At 61.9% G+C, this 21,361-nt stretch overlaps 3 protein-coding genes across 3 annotated transcripts; 2 read left to right on the top strand and 1 right to left on the bottom strand.

The window, feature by feature from the left end:
* Positions 1-186: 186 nt before the first annotated feature.
* Positions 187-6,849, top strand: RAD23A (RAD23 homolog A, nucleotide excision repair protein). Its single transcript, XM_061362026.1, has 9 exons — positions 187-364; positions 1,226-1,387; positions 2,012-2,187; positions 2,795-2,850; positions 3,332-3,459; positions 4,258-4,333; positions 4,733-4,863; positions 5,531-5,686; positions 6,689-6,849. Exons 1-9 carry the CDS (start codon positions 293-295, stop codon positions 6,800-6,802), a joined length of 1,071 nt encoding a protein of 356 aa, XP_061218010.1. The 5' UTR covers positions 187-292; the 3' UTR covers positions 6,803-6,849.
* Positions 6,850-7,148: 299 nt separating this feature from the next.
* On the bottom strand, positions 7,149-8,702 carry GADD45GIP1 (GADD45G interacting protein 1). Its single transcript, XM_061362029.1, has 2 exons — positions 8,377-8,702; positions 7,149-7,500 (listed from the first exon to the last, which is right to left on the bottom strand). Exons 1-2 carry the CDS (start codon positions 8,700-8,702, stop codon positions 7,149-7,151), a joined length of 678 nt encoding a protein of 225 aa, XP_061218013.1.
* Positions 8,703-9,037: 335 nt separating this feature from the next.
* LOC133216935 (nuclear factor I family protein-like) lies at positions 9,038-20,885 on the top strand (the record flags this gene model as incomplete). Its single annotated transcript, XM_061362034.1, is given in 4 exon segments — positions 9,038-9,501; positions 11,021-11,202; positions 11,205-11,383; positions 20,357-20,885. Coding segments are annotated over 4 exon segments (1,354 nt in total), but the record flags the coding sequence as incomplete, so codon positions are not given.
* Positions 20,886-21,361: the final 476 nt, after the last annotated feature.

The following is a 21,361-nucleotide window of genomic DNA, read 5'->3' as shown; positions in this document are numbered from 1 at the left end:
GGAGGGGAGGGGGGGGGGTGCCGCCGTTCCCGTTTCTATTAAACGAACGCTCGGTCCCGGTGCTTGTTTCCTCCATCTTTTGTCACGCCGTTATGCGCGCCGCCATTTTGTGAGCGGGCGTCACGCGACTCCGCGTCACGTGATTGCGGGGTGGGTGGGTGGGTGGTGGACGTCGTACGTCGTGCGTCGTGACGCGGTTCCGGGCGGAAGCGACGGGGCGCCTAAGATGGCGGCGGCGTGAGTTGCATGTTGTGGGGCCGCCGGGACCGGAGCCGCCGCCGTCGCCGCCGCCATGGCGGTGACCGTAACGCTCAAAACGCTGCAGCAGCAAACGTTTAAGATCCGGATGGAGCCGCACGAAACGGTGAGGTGGGGGGGGGGAGGGGCGGGTTGGGCCTAATCCCCTCTTTTCCCCTCCCCCTTGCGCGGGTTGGGCCTAAACCCCCCCCACCACCACCCCCGTCCGGTTTGAGGTGAAGGGATGCGGTCACCCCCCCCCATGTCGCGATAGTAAACGGGGGGTTGGATGTTAGGGGGTGCTGAACCCGTTCTAAAGCGCTTGGGGGGGTGTTGTGGTTCTAAAGGGGGTTTTGCTTGTAGCTTCACCCCTTATATCGTGACATTAAAGGGGGTTTTAGGTCTGCCCCCTTGCTCAATATCGCGACAGTAAAAGAGGGGCTCTGTTGCAGTTTTTCTCATGTAAATGGTGGGGATTTAGGTCCCGTTGCTCCCTTCTACGCCGTTAAAAGCCGGTTCGGGGGTGGGTTGGGCCTAACCCCCCCCCCCATTCGCCATCATGGGGGGGGGGTTGAAGTGAAAGGGATGCAGTCACACCCCACCCCCCCCATGTCGCGATAGTAAAGGGGGTGCTGATCCCGCTCTAAAGCACTTGGGGGAGGGGTGGTGTGGTTCTAAAGGGGGTTTTACTTGTCGCTTCCTCCCCATATCGTGACATTAAAGGGGGTTTAGGTCTCCCGTCCCCCCCAGTATCGCGATAGTGAAAGAAGGGCTCTGTTGCCGGTCTTCTCACGTAGAAGGGGGGGTATTTCGATCCAGCTCCTGCTCTTTATGCCATCAGAACCCAGTTCAATGGCAGGGGTTGAGCTGCAGTGCCAGTAAAGGGGGTGGGGGGGGGTTCAATTCCAGTTCCTCCCCATTCATCTCAATGGGAGCATATGGGGGGGTTGGGTTAAATTGGGGACCGCCCCTTTGACCCCTGCCAAAGGTGCGGGTGCTGAAGGAGAAGATCGAGGCCGCCAAGGGCTCCGAGGCCTTCCCGGTGGCCGGGCAGAAGCTCATCTACGCCGGCAAGATCCTGAGCGACGACGTCCCCATCCGCGAGTACCGCATCGACGAGAGGAACTTCGTGGTCGTCATGGTCACCAAGGTCAGACAAAACTTTAACAAAACCCCTCTTTAACCCCCCTAAAACCCCCCTTAAACCCCCCCCAAACCCCCTCTTTAACCCCCCTAAAACCCCCTTTGAACCCCCCAACACCCCCTCTTTAACCCCCCTAAAACCCCCCTTAAACCCCCCCAACACCCCCTCTTTAACCCCCCTAAACCCTCTCTTTAACCCCCACAAAATCGCCTTTAAACCCCCCCTTTAACCCCCCAAACACTTTAACTAAAACCCCCTTAAAACTTTAACCCCCCAAAACCCCCTCTTTAACAACACTTTAACAAAAACCCCCTTTAAACTTTAACCCCCCCCAACACCCCCTCTTTAACCCCCCCCAAATACCCCCCTTTAAACCCCCCCTTTAACCCCCCAAAACCCCCTCTTTAACCCCCCAAAAAACCCCTTTAAACCCCTCGAAAACCCCCTCTCGTGGTCGTCATGGTCAGACCCCTCAAAAACCCCCCTTTAACCCTAACCCTAACCCCAAACTCATCCCTCCCCCAACCCCATCAAACTCAAACTCAACTCTCCAACTCACCCCTCAAACTCACCCCTCCCCCATCTCTCTCAAACTCAACCCCATCTCCCCCAAACTCACTCTCCCCCCAGGCCAAATCAGCCCCCTTGGGCTCCTCAGCCCCTGAGCCCGGGGCCGCATCCGAGCCCGCGGCTGCCCCGGGCCCCCCCCCGGCCCCCGACACCGCCCCTCCCCCCCCGGCTGCCCCCACTGAGGAGCCTCCGGCCCCAGATGCGCCCCCAGTGACCCCCCCGGAGCCCACAGCGGGGTGAGCGGAGGAAGGTGGGAGGTCGAAGAGGGATTTGTCAAAGGGGGGGGTTCTGTCAAGAGTGGTTGTGAGGGAGTCAAAGGGTTTTTTTGGGGGGATCAAAGGTGGGGTTTGGGGCTGTCCAAGGGGGATTTGGGGGGGGGGGTGGGGGTGTCCAAGGAGGTTGTTGTGGAGACCGGTTCTGGGGAATCAAAGGAGAGTGATGAAAGGGGGGGGCTTTGTCCAAGGAAGATGGGGGGTCCAAGGGGGATTTGGGAGTGTCAAAGGGTGATTTAGGGGGTGTCAAAGGGTTTTTTTTGGGGGGGTCAAAGGGGGGTTTTGGGGGGGGTCAAAGATGTGTTTTGGGGGGGGGTAATGGGGGTTCTGGGGGGTCAAAAGTGGGGTTCTGGGGGGGGTCTAAGGGTGATTTAGGGGGGTCAAAGGTGGGTTTTGGGCTGTGTAAGGGTGTTTCAGGGGGGTCAAAAGGGGGTTTTCGGGGAGGTGAAGGAGTGGGGTCTAAAAGAGGAGTTTTGGGGGTGTCCAAGGGGGATTTGTTGGAAGGATGAGGTGGGATGTGAAGGGGCGGTGCCGGGGCTCCATCTGCCTCATTTCCCTCTTTCCTCCCCAGCTCTGTCCCCCCCCCAAGCAGTGGGGGGCGCTCTGCTGATGCTGCCTCAACGCTCGGTGGGTGCTTGCCAGAAACGGGGGTTGCAAAGAAGGGGGTTGTTCCGTTGTCATTGGGCTTCAGAGTTAACAGGGGGGAGCTCCCATTGACACCCAGTGTGAGCAGCGTCCCTTTGGGGTCAGTAGGTTCCAGGGTTAACAAAGGGCTTTAATGGGTCCCTATGGGGGTGCTGGAAGTGTTTTTTGGGGTTCGCTTCAGAGTTAACGAGCTCCCATTGACACCCAGTGTGAGCAGCGTCCCTTTGGGGTCAGTAGGTTCCAGGGTTAACAAAGGGCTTTAATGGGTCCCTATGGGGATATTGGGGTGCTGGAAGCAGAGAAAGGGGGTTCGCTTCAGAGTTAACAGAGCTCCCATTGACACCCAGTGTGAGCAGCGTCCTTTTGGGGTCAGTAGGTTCCAGGGTTAACAAGGGTTTTAATGGGTCCTTATGGGGGTGCTGATCTTTGGGGTGCCCCGGGCTCACTGTGGGGGTGCCTGCAGTGACGGGCTCCGAGTACGAGACGATGCTGCAGGAGATCGTGTCCATGGGCTACGAGCGCGAGCGGGTGGTGGCCGCCCTGCGGGCCAGCTACAACAACCCCCACCGGGCCGTGGAGTACCTGCTCACGGTGGGGAGGGGCTGGGGTGGGGGGGGTCTGTGGGGATGGGGGGGTTCTATGGGGCTGGGGGGTTTTGGGGTATGTTCTGTGGGCTGAAGATGGGTGGGTTCTGTGGGGCTCGGGAGATGCCTGCTGACTCTATGGGGCTGGCGTGGGGGGGTTCTGTGGGGCCAGGGAGATTCTGTGGGGCTGGGGGGTTTTGGGGTATGGGGGGGTTCTGTGGAGCTGTGGTGGGGGGGGTCTGTGGGGCTGGGGGGGTTCTGTGGGGCTGGGAGGACTCTGTGGGGATGGGGTGAGAGGGTTCTGTGGGGCTGGGATGGGGGGTTCTGTAGGACCAGGGAGGTTCTATGGGCGGGGATGGGGGGGTTCTGTGGGGCTGGGGTAAGGGGGTTCTTTGGGGCTGGGGGGAAATCCCTGGGGGGCTGGGGGGACTCTATGGGGCTGGGGTGGGGGGGTTCTAGGGGGATGGGGGGTTCTGTGGGGCCAGGGAGGTTCTGTGGGGATGGGGGGTTTCGAGGTATGGGGGGGTTCTGTGGGGGCGATGGGGAGCCTGGGGGGTGTGTGTGACGCTGGGGGGCTTTCAATGGGGCTGGTGGGTTCTGTGGGGCTGGCGGAGGGTTCTATGGGGTTGGAGTGTTTCGTTGGGCTTGGGAGCTCCTATGGGGTTGTGGTTGCCTGTAGGGCTGGGGTTTCCTGTAGAGCTGGGGGGATCTATAGGTCAGGAGAGCTTCTATGGGGCTGGGGCCCTATGGGGCTGGGGGTGCAGGATTGGGCCCCCCTGACCTCCCTTTGTCCCCCCCCAACCAGGGCATCCCCGGCAGCCCCGAGCCCGAGCGCCCCCCAGTGCAGGAGAGCCGCCCCCCGGAGCAGCCCCCTCCTGAAGGTGGGTGTGGGCGGGGCTTGGGATGGACACGCCCACAAAGGGGAGGAGCTCAAAAGCATCCCCCCCCGTTAGGGTGAGGCTCCTCCTCCAATGGGAGTGAAGGGGCGGGGGGGGGGGGGCTTGTGTGAACCCCTCCCATAAAAGGGCAGGGATTTGATTGGTCGCACCCATGTGACGTCAGTGTTGTGGTTGAGAAGCTCCGCCCCTTTTAAGGGTGGAGCACTTATAGAGAGGAGCCTACGGTGAGGAGGGGGTGCGGCTTGCTGAAGCCACGCCCACAAATCGGGAGCTTCTCATTGGTCACCCCCTGAGCTTGTCCCCCAATAGCTGCGCTGGGTGCGGCTTGGGGGTGTGTCCTCCTGCAGCCCCGCCCACCGCGCCCCATTCCCCCCCCCATAGGGGAGAACCCGCTGGAGTTCCTGCGGGAGCAGCCGCAGTTCCAGAACATGCGCCAGGTGATCCAGCAGAACCCGGCCCTGCTCCCGGCGCTGCTGCAGCAGCTGGGCCAGGAGAACCCCCAGCTCCTACAGGTGGGCCCCCACGGACCCTGACCCCATCCCCATCCCCTTCCCTTGGCCCCATTTCCCCCTTCCTTTCCCCCCTTTTTCCCTTTCCCTTCCCCTGTTCCCCTTCCCTTTTCCCTCTTCCCTTTCCCGTCCCTTTTCCCTTTCCCTCCTTCCCCCCTTTTCCTTCCCTTTCCCCCTTCTCTTGTCCCCCTTCCCGTTCCCCTTTCCTTTTCCCCCTGACCTTTTCATTTCCCTTTTCCCCTTCTCTTTTCCCCCTTCCCTTTCCCCCTTCCCTTTTCCCACTTCCCTTTTTCCCCTTCCCTTTTCCCCTTTCCCCTTCCTTTTAACCCTTTTCCCTTCCCTTTTACCCCCTTTTCCTCCTTCCTTTTCCTTCCCTTTCCCCCTTCCCTTTCCCCTTCCCGTGTTCCCCTTTCCCCTTCCTTTTCCCCCTGACCTTTCCCCCCTTTCCCCTTCCCTTTCCCCCCTTTTCCTTTTCTTTGTTCCCTTTTCCCCCTCCATTTTCCCCCTTTTCCTCCTCCTTTTTACTCCTTTCCTTTTCCTCTTCCCTTTTCCCCCTTCCCTCCCCCCTTTCCCCTTCTTCCATTTCTTTCCTTTTCCTGCTTCCCCTTTCCCCTCCCCCCTTTTCCCCTTCCTCCCCCCTCCCCCTCACCCCCTCCTCTCCCCCCCCCAGCAAATCAGCCAGCACCAGGAGCAGTTCATCCAGATGCTCAACGAGCCCCTGGGCGAGCTGGGGGAGGCCGAGGGGGAGATGGGGGCCATCGGGGACGAGGCCCCGCAGATGAGCTACATCCAGGTGACGCCGCAGGAGAAGGAAGCCATAGAGCGGGTAAGGGCCCAGGGCACGGGGAGGGACGTGTGGGGCAGCCCCATAGCGCCGGGAGGCTCTGGGGTTAATGGGACATGTGGGGCAGCCCCATAGCATCAGTAGGCTCCATGGTTAACAGAGGGATGTGGGGCAGCCCCATAGCGGCGGGAGGCCCCAGGGTTAACAGAGGGATGTGGGGCAGCCCCATAGCGCCGGGAGGCTCTGGGGTTAATGGGACATGTGGGGCAGCCCCATAGCATCAGTAGGCTCCAGGGTTAACAGAGGGATGTGGGGCAGCCCCATAGCATCAGTAGGCTCCATGGTTAACAGAGGGATGTGTGGGGCAGCCCCATAGCCTCAGTGGGCCGCAGGGTTAATGGGACATGTGGGGCAGCCCCATAGCCTCAGTGGGCCCCAGTGTTAACAGAGGGATGTGGGGCAGCCCCATAGCCTCAGTAGCCCCCAGTGTTAACAGAGGGATGTGGGGCAGCCCCATAGCCTCAGTGGGCCGCAGGGTTAACAGAGGGATGTGGGGCAGCCCCATAGCCTCAGTGGGCCCCAGGGTTAACAGAGGGATGTGGGGCAGCCCCATAGCCTCAGTGGGCCCCAGGGTTAACAGAGGGAGGTGTGGGGCAGCCCCATAGCGTCGGGAGGCTCTGGGGTTAACGGGACATGTGGGGCAGCCCCATAGCCTCAGTGGGCCCCAGGGTTAACAGAGGGATGTGTGGGGCAGCCCCATAGCCTCAGTGGGCCCCAGGGTTAACAGAGGGATGTGTGGGGCAGCCCCATAGCCTCAGTGGGCCCCAGGGTTAACAGAGGGATGTGTGGGGCAGCCCCATAGCCTCAGTGGGCCCCAGGGTTAACAGAGGGATGTGTGGGGCAGCCCCATAGCATCAGTGAGCCCCAGGGTTAACAGAGGGATGTGTGGGGCAGCCCCATAGCATCAGTAGGCCCCAGGGTTAACAGAGGGATGTGGGGCAGCCCCATAGCCTCAGTGGGCCCCAGGGTTAACGCCTGTCTCAGCTCAAGGCCCTGGGCTTCCCCGAGGGCCTCGTCATCCAGGCCTATTTCGCCTGCGAGAAGAACGAGAACCTCGCCGCCAACTTCCTGCTCAGCCAGAACTTCGATGACGACTGAAGGGGGGGAGGGGCGCGACCCCCCCCCTCCCCCCTCCCTCTCTTCAATGGGGGAGGGGGGACATTTCCCCTCCCCCCTCCTCTCCTCCTCATTCACCCCCATTCCCATCAATGGGGAGGAGGAGGGAATGGTGACCACGCCCCCCTCCCCCCTCTCCATTCACATTGTGGGGGGGAAGGAGGGGGTTGGGGGTGGGGGAACCATAATGGGGGAGGGGGAGGAATCTTTAATTGGGGGATTTGGGGCAAAACCCCAGGATTTTGGGAGGGGGGGGGAGGGCAATAAAAAGAGATGAAATGCGAATTTTAAACCCATTTTTGGGGGGTGGGGGGTGATGGGGGCGGGGTCAAGAGGAGGTGGGGGGGAGCTTGGAGGTATCTGCAGCGACTCCAGCAGGGGGCGCTCTCGCCGCTGCCGCTTCCTCGGCCGCAGCCAGGGCGCTCTTCATGGCCTCTTGTCGCTCCAGGCGTTGGCGCCGCTTCTCCTCCTTCCGCTGCTGCCGCTCCAGGTCCTCCAGCAGCGCCTGCGCCCGGGCCGCTCTGCGCTGGGCTCCCCCCGCCGCGAGTCCTCCCTCCGCTAGGAGGCGCTGTCGCCTCTCGGCGTCCGCTCTGGCCTTGGCGCGCTCCCGCTCCCGCTGCTCGCGCCACGCGCGCACCCGCTCCGGCATCGCCGCCAGCGCCGCTGCCACCTGCGCCTGCCTGCGGGGGGGGGGGGACACGGGCAGAGAGAGCGGCGCGGTGCGAGGGCGCCCCCTGCTGCACGGGGGGAGTCAAGCAACGAACAGCAGCGCTGCGCTCCCGGGGCACCCCGGTGCAACCCAATGCATCCCAATGCTCCCAGTACATCACAGTGCATCCCAGTGCAACCCAGTGCAACCCAGTGCTCTCAATGCAACCCAATGTGCTCAGTACATCCCAGTGCTCCCAGTGCATCCCAAAGCTCCCCAGTACATCCCAAAGCTCCCAGTGCTCTCAGTGTATCCCAATGCATCCCAATGCTCCCCAGTGCTCTCAGTGCATCCCAGTACATCCCAGTGCTCTCAATGCAACCCAATGCTCCCCAGTGCTCTCAGTGCATCCCAGTGCATCCCAATGCTCCCAGTTCAACCCAATGCTCTCAGTGCATCCCAATGCATCCCAATGCTCCCAGTGCATCCCAGTGCTCTCAGTGCATCCCCGTGCTCCCAGTACATCCCAATGCTCCCAGTGCATCTCAACGCTCCCCATTCTCAGTGCATCCTAGTGCTCCCCAGTGCATCCTAATGCTGCCAGAGCAACCCAATCCATCCCAGTGCTCCCAGTGCATCCCAATGCTCCCAGTGCAACCCAATGCTCCCAGTGTATCCCAAAGCTCCCAGTGCTCCCAGTGCATCCAAATGCTCCCCAGTGCTCTCAGTGCATCCCAATGCTCCCAGTGCTCCCAGCGCATCCCAGTGCATCCCAGTGCTCCCACTGCATCCCAGTGCATTCAGTGCTCCCCAGTGCATCCCAATGCTCCCAATGCTCCCAGTGCTTCCAGTGCAACCCAATGCATCCCAGTGCTCCCAGTGCATTCAGTGCCCCCCCTCCCCGCACCTCTCCAGCCGCTTCCTCTCCTCCTCCCTCTCGCGCCGCTCCAGCTCCCGCAGCGTCTCCCACAGCGGCGGCTCCCGCTCCCGCTGCTCCTCCTCCAGCTCCCGGAGCCGCTCCGGCCCCGGCCACAGCTCCCGGAGCGGCGCCACCGCCGCCGCCTCCCCGAAGCGCCCGAAGCGCCGCGCGGCCTCGCGTGGGTCCGAGGGGTCCCCCGGGGCCGGGCCCGGCCGCAGCCGGAGGGGGGGCGCTCGGTACCAGCGGAGCCCCAACGGGAAACGGGAGCGGGACAAGGCCGGGCCTAGCGCGGCCCGCACCATGGGCACCGCCATCTTGATATGAAGGAGCGGTAACCGGAGGAGAGGCGCCCCCTTGCGGCGGGGAGGAGTCAATGGGGGTGTCACAGAAGAGCGCCCCCTGGCGGCGGGGAGGACTCAATGGGGGTGTCACAGAAGAGCGCCCCCTGGCGGCGGGGAAGAGTCAATGGGGGCGTCACAGAAGAGCGCCCCCTGGCGGCGGGGAGGGGTCAATGGGGGTGTCACAGAAGAGCGCCCCCTGGCGGCGGGGAGGAGTCAATGGGGGTGTCACAGAAGAGCGCCCCCTGGCGGCGGGGAGGGGTCAATGGGGGTGTCACAGAAGAGCGCCCCCTGGCGGCGGGGAGGAGTCAATGGGGGCGTCACAGAAGGGCGCCCCCTGGCGGCGGGGAGGACTCAATGGGGCTGTCACAGAAGAGCGCCCCCTGGCGGCGAGGAGGACTCAAGGGGGGTGTCACAGAAGAGCGCCCCCTGGCGGCGGGGAGGAGTCAATGGGGGCGTCACAGAAGAGCGCCCCCTGGCGGCGAGGAGGACTCAATGGGGGCGTCACAGAAGAGCGCCCCCTGGCGGCGGGGGAGGATGAGAATGGGGGCGTCACAGAAGAGCGCCCCCTGGCGGCGGGGAGGAGTCAATGGGGGTGTCACAGAAGAGCGCCCCCTGGCGGCGAGGAGGACTCAAGGGGGGCGTCACAGAAGAGCGCCCCCTGGCGGCGGGGAGGAGTCAATGGGGGTGTCACAGAAGAGCGCCCCCTGGCGGCGAGGAGGACTCAAGGGGGGGGTCACAGAAGAGCGCCCCCTGGCGGCGGGGAGGAGCCGCGGTAAGAAGGACACCCCTGGGGGGGAGCGGCGGCGCCCAGAGGACGGCGCCCCCTGGCGGCGGGGAGGACTCGGGCTAAAAGCGGGGGGGTATCACCGAGGAGCGCCCCCTGGCGGCGGGGAGGAACGGGCGGCTGCACGGCCCCTCTTTATGGTGGGGGTCGCTCCATCGCCCCTCCCCCCCTTGTTTTTGGGGGGAGATTTGGGGCTCGGCGCCTTTTCCCCTCCCCCCCTCCACCTGCCCTTCCCCCCCCCCCCCAAACCCCCCCCCTTTTTCACCCGCAGCCAAGCCCGGGGCCGCTGCCAAGGGCTCGGCGCCGTTAACCCCTCCCTGCCCGCTGCCCCCCCCCCTTTTCCGCGTCCCCCCCTCCCCCATTGACCCCCCACCATTGACCGAGTTTGGGGGTTCGGGGGGGGGGTGGGAACGAAATGGGGGGGGGGGGAGCAGCCGGTAACGAGCAAAAGGGGGTGGGGGCCCCCCTCTTCCTCCGTCTGCCCCCGATTGGGCCCCATGGGGAGGGGGGGGCGGGGGGGGGCCCCTAATGGCTTCCAGGCCTCGAATCTGCCGCTACCCGGAGCCAAAACCCCTTGAAATCGCCCCAAAAGCATCCCCGGGGGAGGGGAGCCGGGGGTCGCCCCCCTAAGCCCAGCCAAAGGGAGGGGCCCGTTTTGGGGTTATTTCGCGTGATTTTGGGACCTCCGCCCGGTTTGGCTCTCCCCAGCCCTCGGTAGCCCCCCCCCTCCCCCCTCCCCCCCCGGGGGGCGCTGGCACCGGGTGCTGACAGATGGCGGGGGCCGGGGCCGCAGCCGGGATGGGGGGGGGGAGGGGAGGGGGGGGCATCCCGATATCCCCATATCCCGATATCCCCATATCCCGATATCCCCATATCCCGATATCCCCATATCCCGATATCCCCATATCCCGATATCCCCATTTAGCCACGTCCCCATAGCCCATAGCCCCACACCCCATGTCCCCTATCGCGATATCCCCCTGTCGCCACATCCCCGTGTCCCATGTCCCTCTGTCCCGTATTCCCATATATCCCCGTATACCCGTTTCCCAGTGTCCCTGTATCCCCATTTCCCCACATCTGCATGTCCCATGTCCCTATAGCCCATATCCCTGTATCTTATATCCCCATTTCCTCATGTCCCACATCCCTATATCCCCATTTCCCCATACCCCATTCCCCATATCCCATACCCCATACCCCATATCCCATATCCCATATCCCATACCCCATATCCCATACCCCATATCCCATATCCCATATCCCATACCCCATATCCCATAACCCATACCCCATACCCCATACCCCATACCCCATACCCATACCCCATATCCCATACCCCATACCCCATACCCCATACCCCATACCCATACCCCATACCCCATACCCCATATCCCATACCCGATACCCCATATCCCATATACCCCCCTTTCACACCCCCACTTCCACCCCTCCAAAGGAAGGGGGGCGTGGCCACACCTTAGTGGGCGTTTCCCATTGCCGGCAGTGGGCGGAGCCATCCCCCTTGGCGGGAGCCCCGAGATGCTGGAAGGGAGCGGGGAGGGCGGGGGGGAGAGGAGGGGCGTGGTCAGGACGGAGCGGGGGGGGGAGTGGGCGTGGCTTGTGCCGGGGCGGGGGCGTGGCCATCGCGGCTCTTCCCGCGGCAAAAGTGCGGCGGGCGCCAACTTCGCTCAAACTTTCCCCGCGCGCCGCCGGTACCGGGAACCCCGCCCCTCCCCCCCCTCATTCCTCATCCCGGGGACCCCCCTCCCCCCCCCTCCTCCTCATTCCTCCGAGCCCCTCCCCCCCCACGCCATGCCCCGGTGCGGCTGACACCGCCGCCATGTACTCCCCGTACTGCCTGACCCAGGTACGGCCGCAACGGGGGGGGGGCGGGGGGGGAAAAACGGGGTTCGGGTGGGGGTGGGGATTGGGGGGCAACGGTAACGTTGGAACCGATGGGGGATAACGGAGGGGGGGAGGGGTCCTGACTTTCTTCGTTCCGGTTCTAAAGTGATGGGGGGGCTGGGGGGGGTCATTCCCGTTACCGGTAACGGGACCCGCGCAGAGAAAAAGGGGGGGATGGGACCCGACCCCCTCCCATTGCCCTATAAGTTAGGGGGGGAATGGGGCAGCGCTGCCCCATGGTGCCCTCGGGACCCCCAACACCCCCCCAAAGGGGGCTGCGCGCTCAGCCCATAACGGGGACCATGAAGGGAAGAGAAGCGGCGCCGTCAGCGAGTGGGGTGTTGGGGTCACTTATGGGGATGCCCATAAGGGGTCACTTATGGGGTGTGGGGGCTCATTGTTGAGGGGGGGGCTATGGGGTGGTGTTGGGGGTCCCTGTGCCCCCCCTCCCCCATTGCTGTCACCCCCCCCCCTCTCTTTTTACCCCTTTCCCCCCTCTTTTGGCTTTGGTTTTGGCGGCCGCCGGCGCCTGGGCCCGAAGCCAGCGCCGCTTCTCGAGGCTTCGGCGCCCGCCCCGCACACGCGTGTGCACGCGGCAGCGCCCCTGTGTGCGCACGCGTGTGTTCATGCGTGTTCACGCGTGTTCACCCCCACCTTCACCTCCCTTTCCCCCCCCCCACCACCCCAATGCGCACCCCTTTCCCAGCCAGGTCTGAGCCGCTGCCACCCGGGTACCGGTGCCACGCGATGCCGTGGGCACGGGATAACGGCACCGCCACGGGCACGCGTGTCCGTGGCGTGTTCAAGCCATGGACCCCTCCTCGCATCCCAGCATCCTGGTTACGGGACCCACAGCTCCTTATGGGTGCTGCCAATGGCGAGGCCGCGGCCCTATGGGACCCGTCTATGATGGCAGCACAAATGGGGGGGGGGGGGTCACATCCGGATGCCTCAGGTGGGCTTCACCCATGCGGGACCTCGCACACGCGTGTAATGGGGGGGGGGGATGCGCGCACACGCGTGTGCGACACGTGGCAACGCGCGGCACACGCGTGTGCGAGGCGGGGGCCCCGTGGCTGATGCAATCAGTGCCCCCCCCCTTTCCCTCCAATCGCAAAGAAGGGGGAGGGGAGGGGGGGTTCACATGTTCCTAGCGTGTGCGCGGCGGCGATGCTTTGCACACGCGTGACCGGGCGTGTGTCCCACATGTGCGCACCCCCCCCCCCCCATCACCACCATTGGATGCTGGAGGCATCAATAATGGAGGAGGCTTTGCGCCCTGAATTATTGATGGGGCACAAAAAGCTTTCTTGGCCGCGGTTGCACCATGGGGGCCCCCCCCCTTCAAACCCCCCCTTGGTTTGGCCTGGCACGAGGCCACGGTGAGGGTCGGGCCCGTTCTGCATTGGGAATGGTGGGAATTGGATGTTGGGATAGGGATTGTGATGGGGATGATGGGGAATGGTTTGGATCCCGGCCGCCTGCGCCCATCGGTGCCAAACGGCATCGGCCCCGGCGCTGCGGCACCGCCTGGAGCCAATGCGGCGTGAACCCCCCCCCCAAATCAATGCGGTGTAAATGAGGGGGGGGACTTCCAACCACATTCACCCGCCCTTTGGCTTTATTCCATTGGGAATAAAGGGGGGGTCCCCACCACGTTCCTGGACCTGGCATCTCCACGTGGCTGCGGGCAGGGGATGGGCACCGGCTGCTTCCGAACGCATCAACATCCCATAATACCCCAGGAACACCCCCAAATACCTCAATACCCCCCCCCCGCCACCCCAAAACCACCTCGGACCCCAACCCCGCATCCATGGATCCTGTGGGTCCAGGCCAAGGGTCCAGGGATCTCCATTGGAGCCAGTGGATGGGCACCGGCTCCTTCTGCACACAGCAACATCCCATAATAACCCAGACCCCCCCCTAAATACATCAACCCCCCCCCCCATTCAAACCCATTGGACCCCCCCCTCTTTGGCTGCGTGGATCCTTTGGATCCAGGGCGGCTCCATCCAGGGATCCCTTTGGATCCATGCAATGAGCAATGGGGCTCCTTCATAACTATAACTATAACATAACCCTCCCTATAACTATAACTATAACAATAACATACTATAACTATAACTATAACATAACTATAACATAACTCATAACTATAACTTATAACATAACCCCCCCCTATAACTCCCCATAACCCACCCATAACATATCTATAACCGCCCCATAACATAACCCCCCCCTATAACCCTCCTATAACTATAACATAACATAACCCACCCCATAACATAACATAACATAACATAACCCCCTTACTTGCACCCCAATCCCCTCCTCCTCCCCCCTCCCCAGACCCATCCAGCACATTCCCTCCATCCCAAGCCTTGTGCTGGGGTCCCTTGTGCCCCCCCCATTCCCTTCCCTACTGATGGGGTCCAGGTTTCTTTTCACACATCACGGGAGGGTCTTGGCAGCGCCATCAGGGGCCGCCGGGGGGGATTTTTGGCTTCAATTCCACCTTTTTTGGGCCATTTTCTCTCGTGGCAAAGCCCTTTGGGGGGGGGGGGGGGGTTGGCAACAGCGCAGGAAGGCGGGGATCAAAAAGGGGGGATTTAGAGGAAAAAACGGGGGGGTATATAAAAAAAAGGGTTTTTTTGGTGTTTTTTGCTCATTTTTCCCTTTTTTTCCCCCGTTTTCTGGGTTTTTCCCTCCCTGGCATTCCCCCCCCATTCATTCAATGCTGGCTCTTTGCCGGGCGCTCGCAGCTGCGGACGCGGCGACGTGGCTTCGCCCCGACACTGCGGCTCAATGCGGGGCCCAGCAGCCAATGGGGTGTCCCCGTGTCCCCCCCCATAGCCCCATGCATCAACGCTGACCCCCAAGTCCATAGTGGGGACGCACCCCATTGCCCCGCGTCCGGTGCTGTAGGGTCTGGATCTTTCCATGCTGGCATCGGTGCCGGTGGTCGGGAGGGGAATGGGGTTGGGTTGGGCTGGGGGAGGGTTGTTTGTATGGGGGGTATGGGGGTGGCCTCGTGGTATTGGGGTGACCCAAGGGGTCTTTGTTCCTATGGGGGGACCCATGGTGTCCTTATGGCGTTGGGTTCAACCAACGGCTCTTTGTCCCTATAGGACTGTGTCCAGATGGCATTGGGTTGACCCAATGGCTTTTTGTCCCTATGGGGGGACCCATGGTGTCCTCATGGTATTGGGGTGACCCAATGGGTCTTTGTTCCTATGGGGGGATCCATGGTGTCCTCATGGTATTGGGGTGACCTAGAGGCTCTTTGTCCCTATAGGACTGTGTCCGGATGGCATTGAGTTCACCCAACGGCTCTTTGTCCCTATGGTGGGACCCATGGTGTCTGGATGGCATTGGGTTGACCCAACGGCTCTTTGTCCCTATGGGGTGACCCATAGCATCCTGATGGCATTGGGCTGACCCAACGGCTCTTTGTTCCTATGGGGGGACCCATGGTGTCCTCATGGTATTGGGGTGACCCAACGGCTCTTTGTCCCTATGGGGTGACCCATAGCATCCTGATGGCATTGGGTTGACCCAACAGCTCTTTGTCCCTATGGGGTGACCCATGGTGTCCTCATGGCATTGGGGTGACCCAACAGCTCTTTGTCGCTATGGGGGGATTGGATGGTATTGGGTTGACCTGGTGGCTCTTTGTCCCTATGGGAGGGCCAATGGTATCCTGATGGTGTTGGGTTGACCTGGCGGCTCTTTGTCCTTATGGGACCATGCTCATGGCATTGGGTTGACCCAACGGCTCTTTGTCCCTATGGTGTCCTCATGGCATTGGGTTGACCCAACAGCTCTTTGTCCCTATGGGGTGACCCATAGTATCCTGCTGGCATTGAGTTGACCCAACGGCTCTTTGTCCCTATGGGGGGACCCATAGTGTCCTCATGGCATTGACAGCTCTTCATCCTTATGGGGTGACCCATGGTGTCCAGATGGCATTGAGTAGACCTGGTGGCTCTTTGTCCCTATGGGGAGACCCATGGTGTCCTCATGGCATTGGGTTGACCTGGAGACTCTTTGTCCCTATGGGGTGACCCATCCTGATGGCATTGAGTTGACCTAGTGGCTTTGTCCCTATGGGGTGACCCACGGTGTCCTCATGGCATTGGGTTGACCCAACACCTCTTTGTCCCTATGGGATGGCCAATTGTGTCCCGATGGCATTGACCTGGTGGTGGCTTTGTCCCTATGGGGGTCCCCATGTCCTCATGGCATTGGGTTGACCTGGTGGCTCTTTGTCCCTATGGGGGCTATAGGGTACCCCATTGATGCCAGGTTGACCTGGTGGCTCTTTATCCCTATGGGGGCTATAGGGTACCCCATTGATGCCAGGTTGACCTGGTGGCTCTTTATCCCTATGGGGGCTATAGGGTACCCCATTGATGCCAGGTTGACCTGTCAGCTCTTTGTCCTTATGGGGATGGGGGGGGCACACACAGAGGTTGTGGGGCCCCCTTCCCATGGCCCCAATGGGTGCTGATGGGCCTGAGGGTGCCATGGGGCAGAGCAAGGGGGGGGTTCTGGGTACCTTTGATCACCCCCATCCCCTTCCATAGGCTCTATAGAGAAAAGGGGGGGGGGGGTCAGCACCAATGCGTGCACCCCCACACACACACCCCCCTCACTGCGGTTTTGGGGTGAAAACTGCACAGTTTGGGGTTGTTAGGGGAGCCTCCCCCCCCGTCGGCAAAAAGCCCAAATTTTGGTGGTTTTGGGATTGATTTTCTCCATGCACAGAGGGAATTAATTACGGGGAAAGTTTGGCTCCGAGCACCGCGCGCAGGGATTTTGGGGGCAGAAACGGAGGTTTTGGGTTGTTCCCGCGCCACGGGGCTGCGGAAAGCGGCCAAAATCCGGGACTTCCCCCCCAAAATTCACCCCCTCCCCCCCCCAAATTCACCCCTCCCCCCCCCATATCCCGGTGTGAACTGGAGGGGGGGGAGAATGGACGGGAATGTGTGTGTTCCGATGGGTGAGCGCGGCCCCGGCGTCCTCGCCCGACCCTGGCGCTGCTCCGACACGGGTTTGGGTGAAAATCGTGGGATTTTGGGGTTTTAGGTGCAGGTCGTGCTGTTTTGGGTGCAGATCGTGGGGTTTTGGGTGCAGATCGTGGGGTTTTGGGGTTTTGGGTGAAGATCGTGGGGTTTTGGGGCAGATCGTGGGGTTTTGGGGTTTTAGGTGAAGATCGTGGGGTTTTGGGGCTTTAGGTGAAGATCGTGGGGTTTTGGGGTTTTAGGTGAAGATCGTGGGGTTTTGGGTGCAGATCGTGGGGTTTTGGGGGTTTTGGGTGAAGATCGTGGGGTTTTGGGTGCAGATCGTGGGGTTTTGGGGTTTTGGGTGAAGATCGTGGGGTTTTGGGTGAAGATTGTGGGGTTTTGGGTGCAGATCGCGGGGTTTTGGGTGCAGATCGCGGGGTTTTGGGTTCAGATCGCGGGGTTTTGGGGCAGATCGTGGGGTTTGGAGTGAAGATCCCGGTGTTTGGGTGCAGATCGCGGGGTTTTGGGTTCAGATCGCGGGGTTTTGGGTTCAGATCGCGGGGTTTTGGGGCAGATCGCGGGGTTTTGGGTGCAGATCGCGGGGTTTTGGGGCAGATCGCGGTTTTTTGGGTGCAGATCGCGGGGTTTTGGTGCAGATCGCGGGGTTTTGGGGCAGATCGCGGGGTTTTGGGTGCAGATCGCGGGTTTTTGGGTGCAGATCGCGGGTTTTTGGGTGCAGATCGCGGGGTTTTGGGGCAGATCGCGGGGCTTTGAGTGCAGATCGCGGATTTTTGGGTGCAGATCGTGAGGTTTTGGGTGCAGATCGCGGGGTTTTGGGTGCAGATCGCGGGGTTTTGGGTGCAGATCGTGAGGTTTTGGGGCAGATCGCGGGTTTTTGGGTGCAGATCGCGGGGTTTTGGGGCAGATCGCGGGGTTTTGGGTGCAGATCCAGGGGTTTTTGGGTGCCGGTCGCGGGTTTTGGGGCAGATCGCGGGGTTTTGGGTGCAGATCGCGGGGTTTTGGGGCAGATCGCGGGGTTTTGGGTTCAGATCGCGGGTTTTTGGGTGCAGATCGCGGGGTTTTGGGTGAAGATCGCGGGGTTTTTGGGGCCAGTGAGGGGTTTTTGGGTGCAGATCGCGGGTTTTTGGGTGCAGATCGCGGGGTTTTGGGTTCAGATCGCGGGTTTTTGGGTGCAGATCGCGGGGTTTTGAGTGCAGATCGTGAGGTTTTGGGGCAGATCGCGGGTTTTTGGGTGCAGATCGTAGGTTTTGGGTGCAGATCGCGGGTTTTTGGGTGCAGATCGTAGGTTTTTTGGTGCAGATCGCGGGGTTTTGGGGCAGATCGTGAGGTTTTGGGTGCAGATCGCGGGTTTTTGGGTTCAGATCGCGGGTTTTTGGGTGCAGATCGCGGGTTTTTGGGTGTTTCCTCCCCTTTTCTCCATGTCCCGGCCCCGAACTCCACCGGGTCCCCCCCTCCCTTGCTCCTTCTTCTTCCCCCGTTTCCCTCTCCTCGCATTCAAAATCCCGTCCCATCCAATGGGGTGCCCGCTCCCCCCGCGCGCTGCGCTCCCATTGGCCAACGCCGTTCCGGTCCCGGTGCCAAAAGGGGCCGCGGCGGCTCCGCGCCCGGCGGCGGCAGCGGCGGCTCCGGCTGCGGCTCCGCGGCGGCGGCACCGGGACCCCCCCCCCCCCCTTGCATCAGGGACCCCCCCCCATTATCCCCATCATTGGGGACCCCCCCTTCCAACCCCATCCCCGTAACCGGGACCCCGCATCCCCGTTATCCCCGCATCCCGTTGTGGGGTCCCCGTCCCCCCCCTATCTCCGCCCTTTACCCGGTTCTGCCCCGACGGGGCCCGAGCGGCAGCGGTACCCAGGGCCGGGATGAGCCGCCGCTATGGTACGGATGGGACCGGGATCGGACGGGGCGGGCGAGGCGCCGCTGAGCACCGCGATGGGGTCCGGGGATGGGGATGGGAACGGGAGCGGCGGCACCGGGATGCGATCGAGCCCCGAGCACGGGGAACGGCACCGGGGGTGCGGGATCGGGAGCCGGGTCCTTCCCTATGGTGGGATCCGGTGGGAGCCCCCTCGGGGTGCTCCGTGTGGGACCGGGGTTGGTCCATGGATGTCGGGAGCATCCCATGGGATGTTATGGATGGGATGGGGGAGGAGGGGTTCGGGATGGGGGGGGATCCCTTGGGGGTTCCCTGGGGAGGATGAGGGGTGGGATAAGGGGTGGATGGGGGGCAGGATGAGGGGTAGATGAGGGGCAGGATAAGGGGTGGATGGGGAGCAGGATATGGGGCAGGATAAGGGGTGGATGGGGAGCAGGATATGGGGCAGGATAAGGGGTGGATGGGGAGCAGGATATGGGGTGGGATATGGGATGGATGGGGGGCAGGATGGGGGTAGATGGGGCAGGATAAGGGTTGGATGGGGGGCAGGATATGGGGCAGGATAGGGGGTGGATGGGGGGCAGGATGGGGCAGGGTAAGGGATGGATGGGGGGGCAGGATATGGGCAGGATAGAGGGGTGGATGGGGGCAGGTAGGGGGTAGGATAAGGGGTGGATGGGGGGCAGGATGAGGGGTAGATGGGGGGCAGGATATGGGGTGGATGGGGGGCAGGATATGGGGCAGGATAAGGGGTGGATGGGGGGCAGGATGAGGGGTAGATGAGGGGCAGGATAAGGGGTGGATGGGGGGCAGGATATGGGGCAGGATAAGGGGTGGATGGGGGGCAGGATATGGGGCAGGATAAGGGGTGGATGGGGGGCAGGATGAGGGGTAGGATGGGTGCTCATCCCTTGGGCTCTCCCTGAGCAGAACAGGGTCCGGGATAAGGGGTGGGATGTGGGGATTCAAGCCCTGCTTGCTCCCTGGGCAGGATAAGGGGTGGGATAAGGGGCAGGATAAGGAGCAGATGAGGGGCAGGATATGGGGCAGATGAGGGGCAGGATAAGGAGCAAATAAAGGGTGGGATAAGGCGCAGGTGAGGGGCAGGATGAGGGGAGGATAAGGAGCAGGATAAGGGGTGGATGAGGGGCAAGATATGGGGCAGGATAAGGGGTGGATTAGGGGCAGGATAAGGGTACAGGACAAGGAGTGGGATAAGGATGCAGGACAAGGAGCGGGATAAGGCTGCAGGATGGGTGCTCATCCCTTGGGCTCTCCCTGAGCAGAACAGGGGTCCAGGATGAGGGGTGGGATAAGGAGCAAATAAAGGGTGGGATAAGGTGCAGATGAGGGGCAGGATGAGGGGTGGATGAGAGGCAGGATAAGGGGAAGATGAGGGGCAGGATGGGGAGCAGGATAAGGGGACAGGATAAGGGGGCAGGATGAGGAGCAGATAAGGGGCAGGACGAGGAGTGGGATAAGGGGCAGGATAAGGGGCAGATAAGGGGCAGGATGGGGAGCAGGATAAGGGGACAGGATAAGGGGCAGATGAGGGGCAGATGAGGGGCACGATAAGGGGCAGATAAGGGGACAGGATAAGGGGCAGATATGGGGCAGGATAAGGAGCCAATAAGGGGCAGGATAAGGATACAGCCCAAGGAGCGGTATAAGTCTACAGGATGGATGCTCATCCCTTGGGCTCTCCCTGAGCCGACCAGGCTCCTGGCTGATGGGTGGGATATGGGGCAGATGAGGGGCAGTATAAGGGGCAGATAAGGGGCAGTATAAGGGACAGGATAAGGAGCAGGATAAGGGGCAGGATAAGGGGCAGATGAGGAGCAGGATAAGGACACAGGATGGGTGCTCATCCCTTGCGCTCCCCGAGCCTGCCAGTACCCCATATAACACCCAGCATACAAGAACACCCAACCCCCCTCCCCACCACCCCCTAACCATTACACCAACCCCACTACCACCCCCATGACACCCCATTACCCCCCTTTACACCCCATTACCCCCCCTTTACCAGGATGAATTCCACCCCTTCATCGAAGCCCTCCTGCCCCACGTGCGCGCCTTCTCCTACGCCTGGTTCAACCTCCAGGCCCGCAAGCGCAAGTACTTCAAGAAGCACGAGAAGAGGATGCCCAAGGAGGAGGAACGCGCCGTCAAGGCCGAGCTCCTGGGCGAGAAAGCCGAGGTCAAGCAGAAATGGGCCTCGCGCCTCCTGGCCAAGCTCCGCAAGGACATCAGGCCCGAGTGCCGCGAGGACTTTGTGCTCTCCGTCACCGGCAAGAAACCCCCTTGCTGCGTCCTCTCCAACCCGGATCAGAAAGGGAAGATCCGGCGCATCGATTGCCTGCGCCAAGCGGACAAGGTTTGGCGCTTGGATTTGGTGATGGTGATCCTGTTTAAAGGGGTGCCGTTGGAGAGTACCGACGGGGAGAGGTTGGCTAAGGCGCCCCAATGCGCGAGTCCCGGGCTCTGCGTGCAGCCCCATCATATCGGGGTCACCGTTAAGGAGTTGGATTTGTACCTGGCGTATTTTGTGCGGTCTGGTGAGTAGGGGTGAGGGGGTGATGGGGGGGAATGGGGGGGCTTGATGGGTCCAATGGGGGGCTGAACGCGGCACATACATATATAGACACACCCCCATAACAGTGGCCCATAGGTTCCTTATGGGGGGGGGTGTGGGGGGCTTCGCACAAAGGTGAGGTGTGGGCCAAAGTGTGCCATGCGTGTGCCAAAGCGTGTGCCATGTGTGTGCCAAATCATGTGCCATGTGTGTGCCATGTGTGCACCATGCCTGTGCCAAAGCATGTGCCATGCGTGTGCCAAAGCGTGTGCAATGCGTGTGCCAAAGCAAGTGCCATGCATGTGCCAAAGCATGTGCCATGCGTGTGCCAAAGTGTGCGCCATGCATGTGCCAAAGGGTCTGCCATGCGTGTGCCAAAGTGTGTGCCATGCGTGTGCCAAAGTGTGTGCAATGCATGTGCCAAAGCATGTGTTGTGCGTGTGCCATGCATGTGCCAAA

This window comes from Neopsephotus bourkii, unplaced genomic scaffold (assembly GCF_033783945.1).
Source record: "Neopsephotus bourkii isolate Nb327-2 ecotype Australia unplaced genomic scaffold, CSIRO-AGI_Nbou_v1 NB_1070, whole genome shotgun sequence".
In the NCBI taxonomy this organism is placed as follows: Eukaryota; Metazoa; Chordata; class Aves; order Psittaciformes; family Psittacidae; genus Neopsephotus; species Neopsephotus bourkii.
The sequence above is the reverse complement of the archived record's forward strand: the minus strand, read 5'-3'. Positions and strand labels throughout refer to the sequence as shown.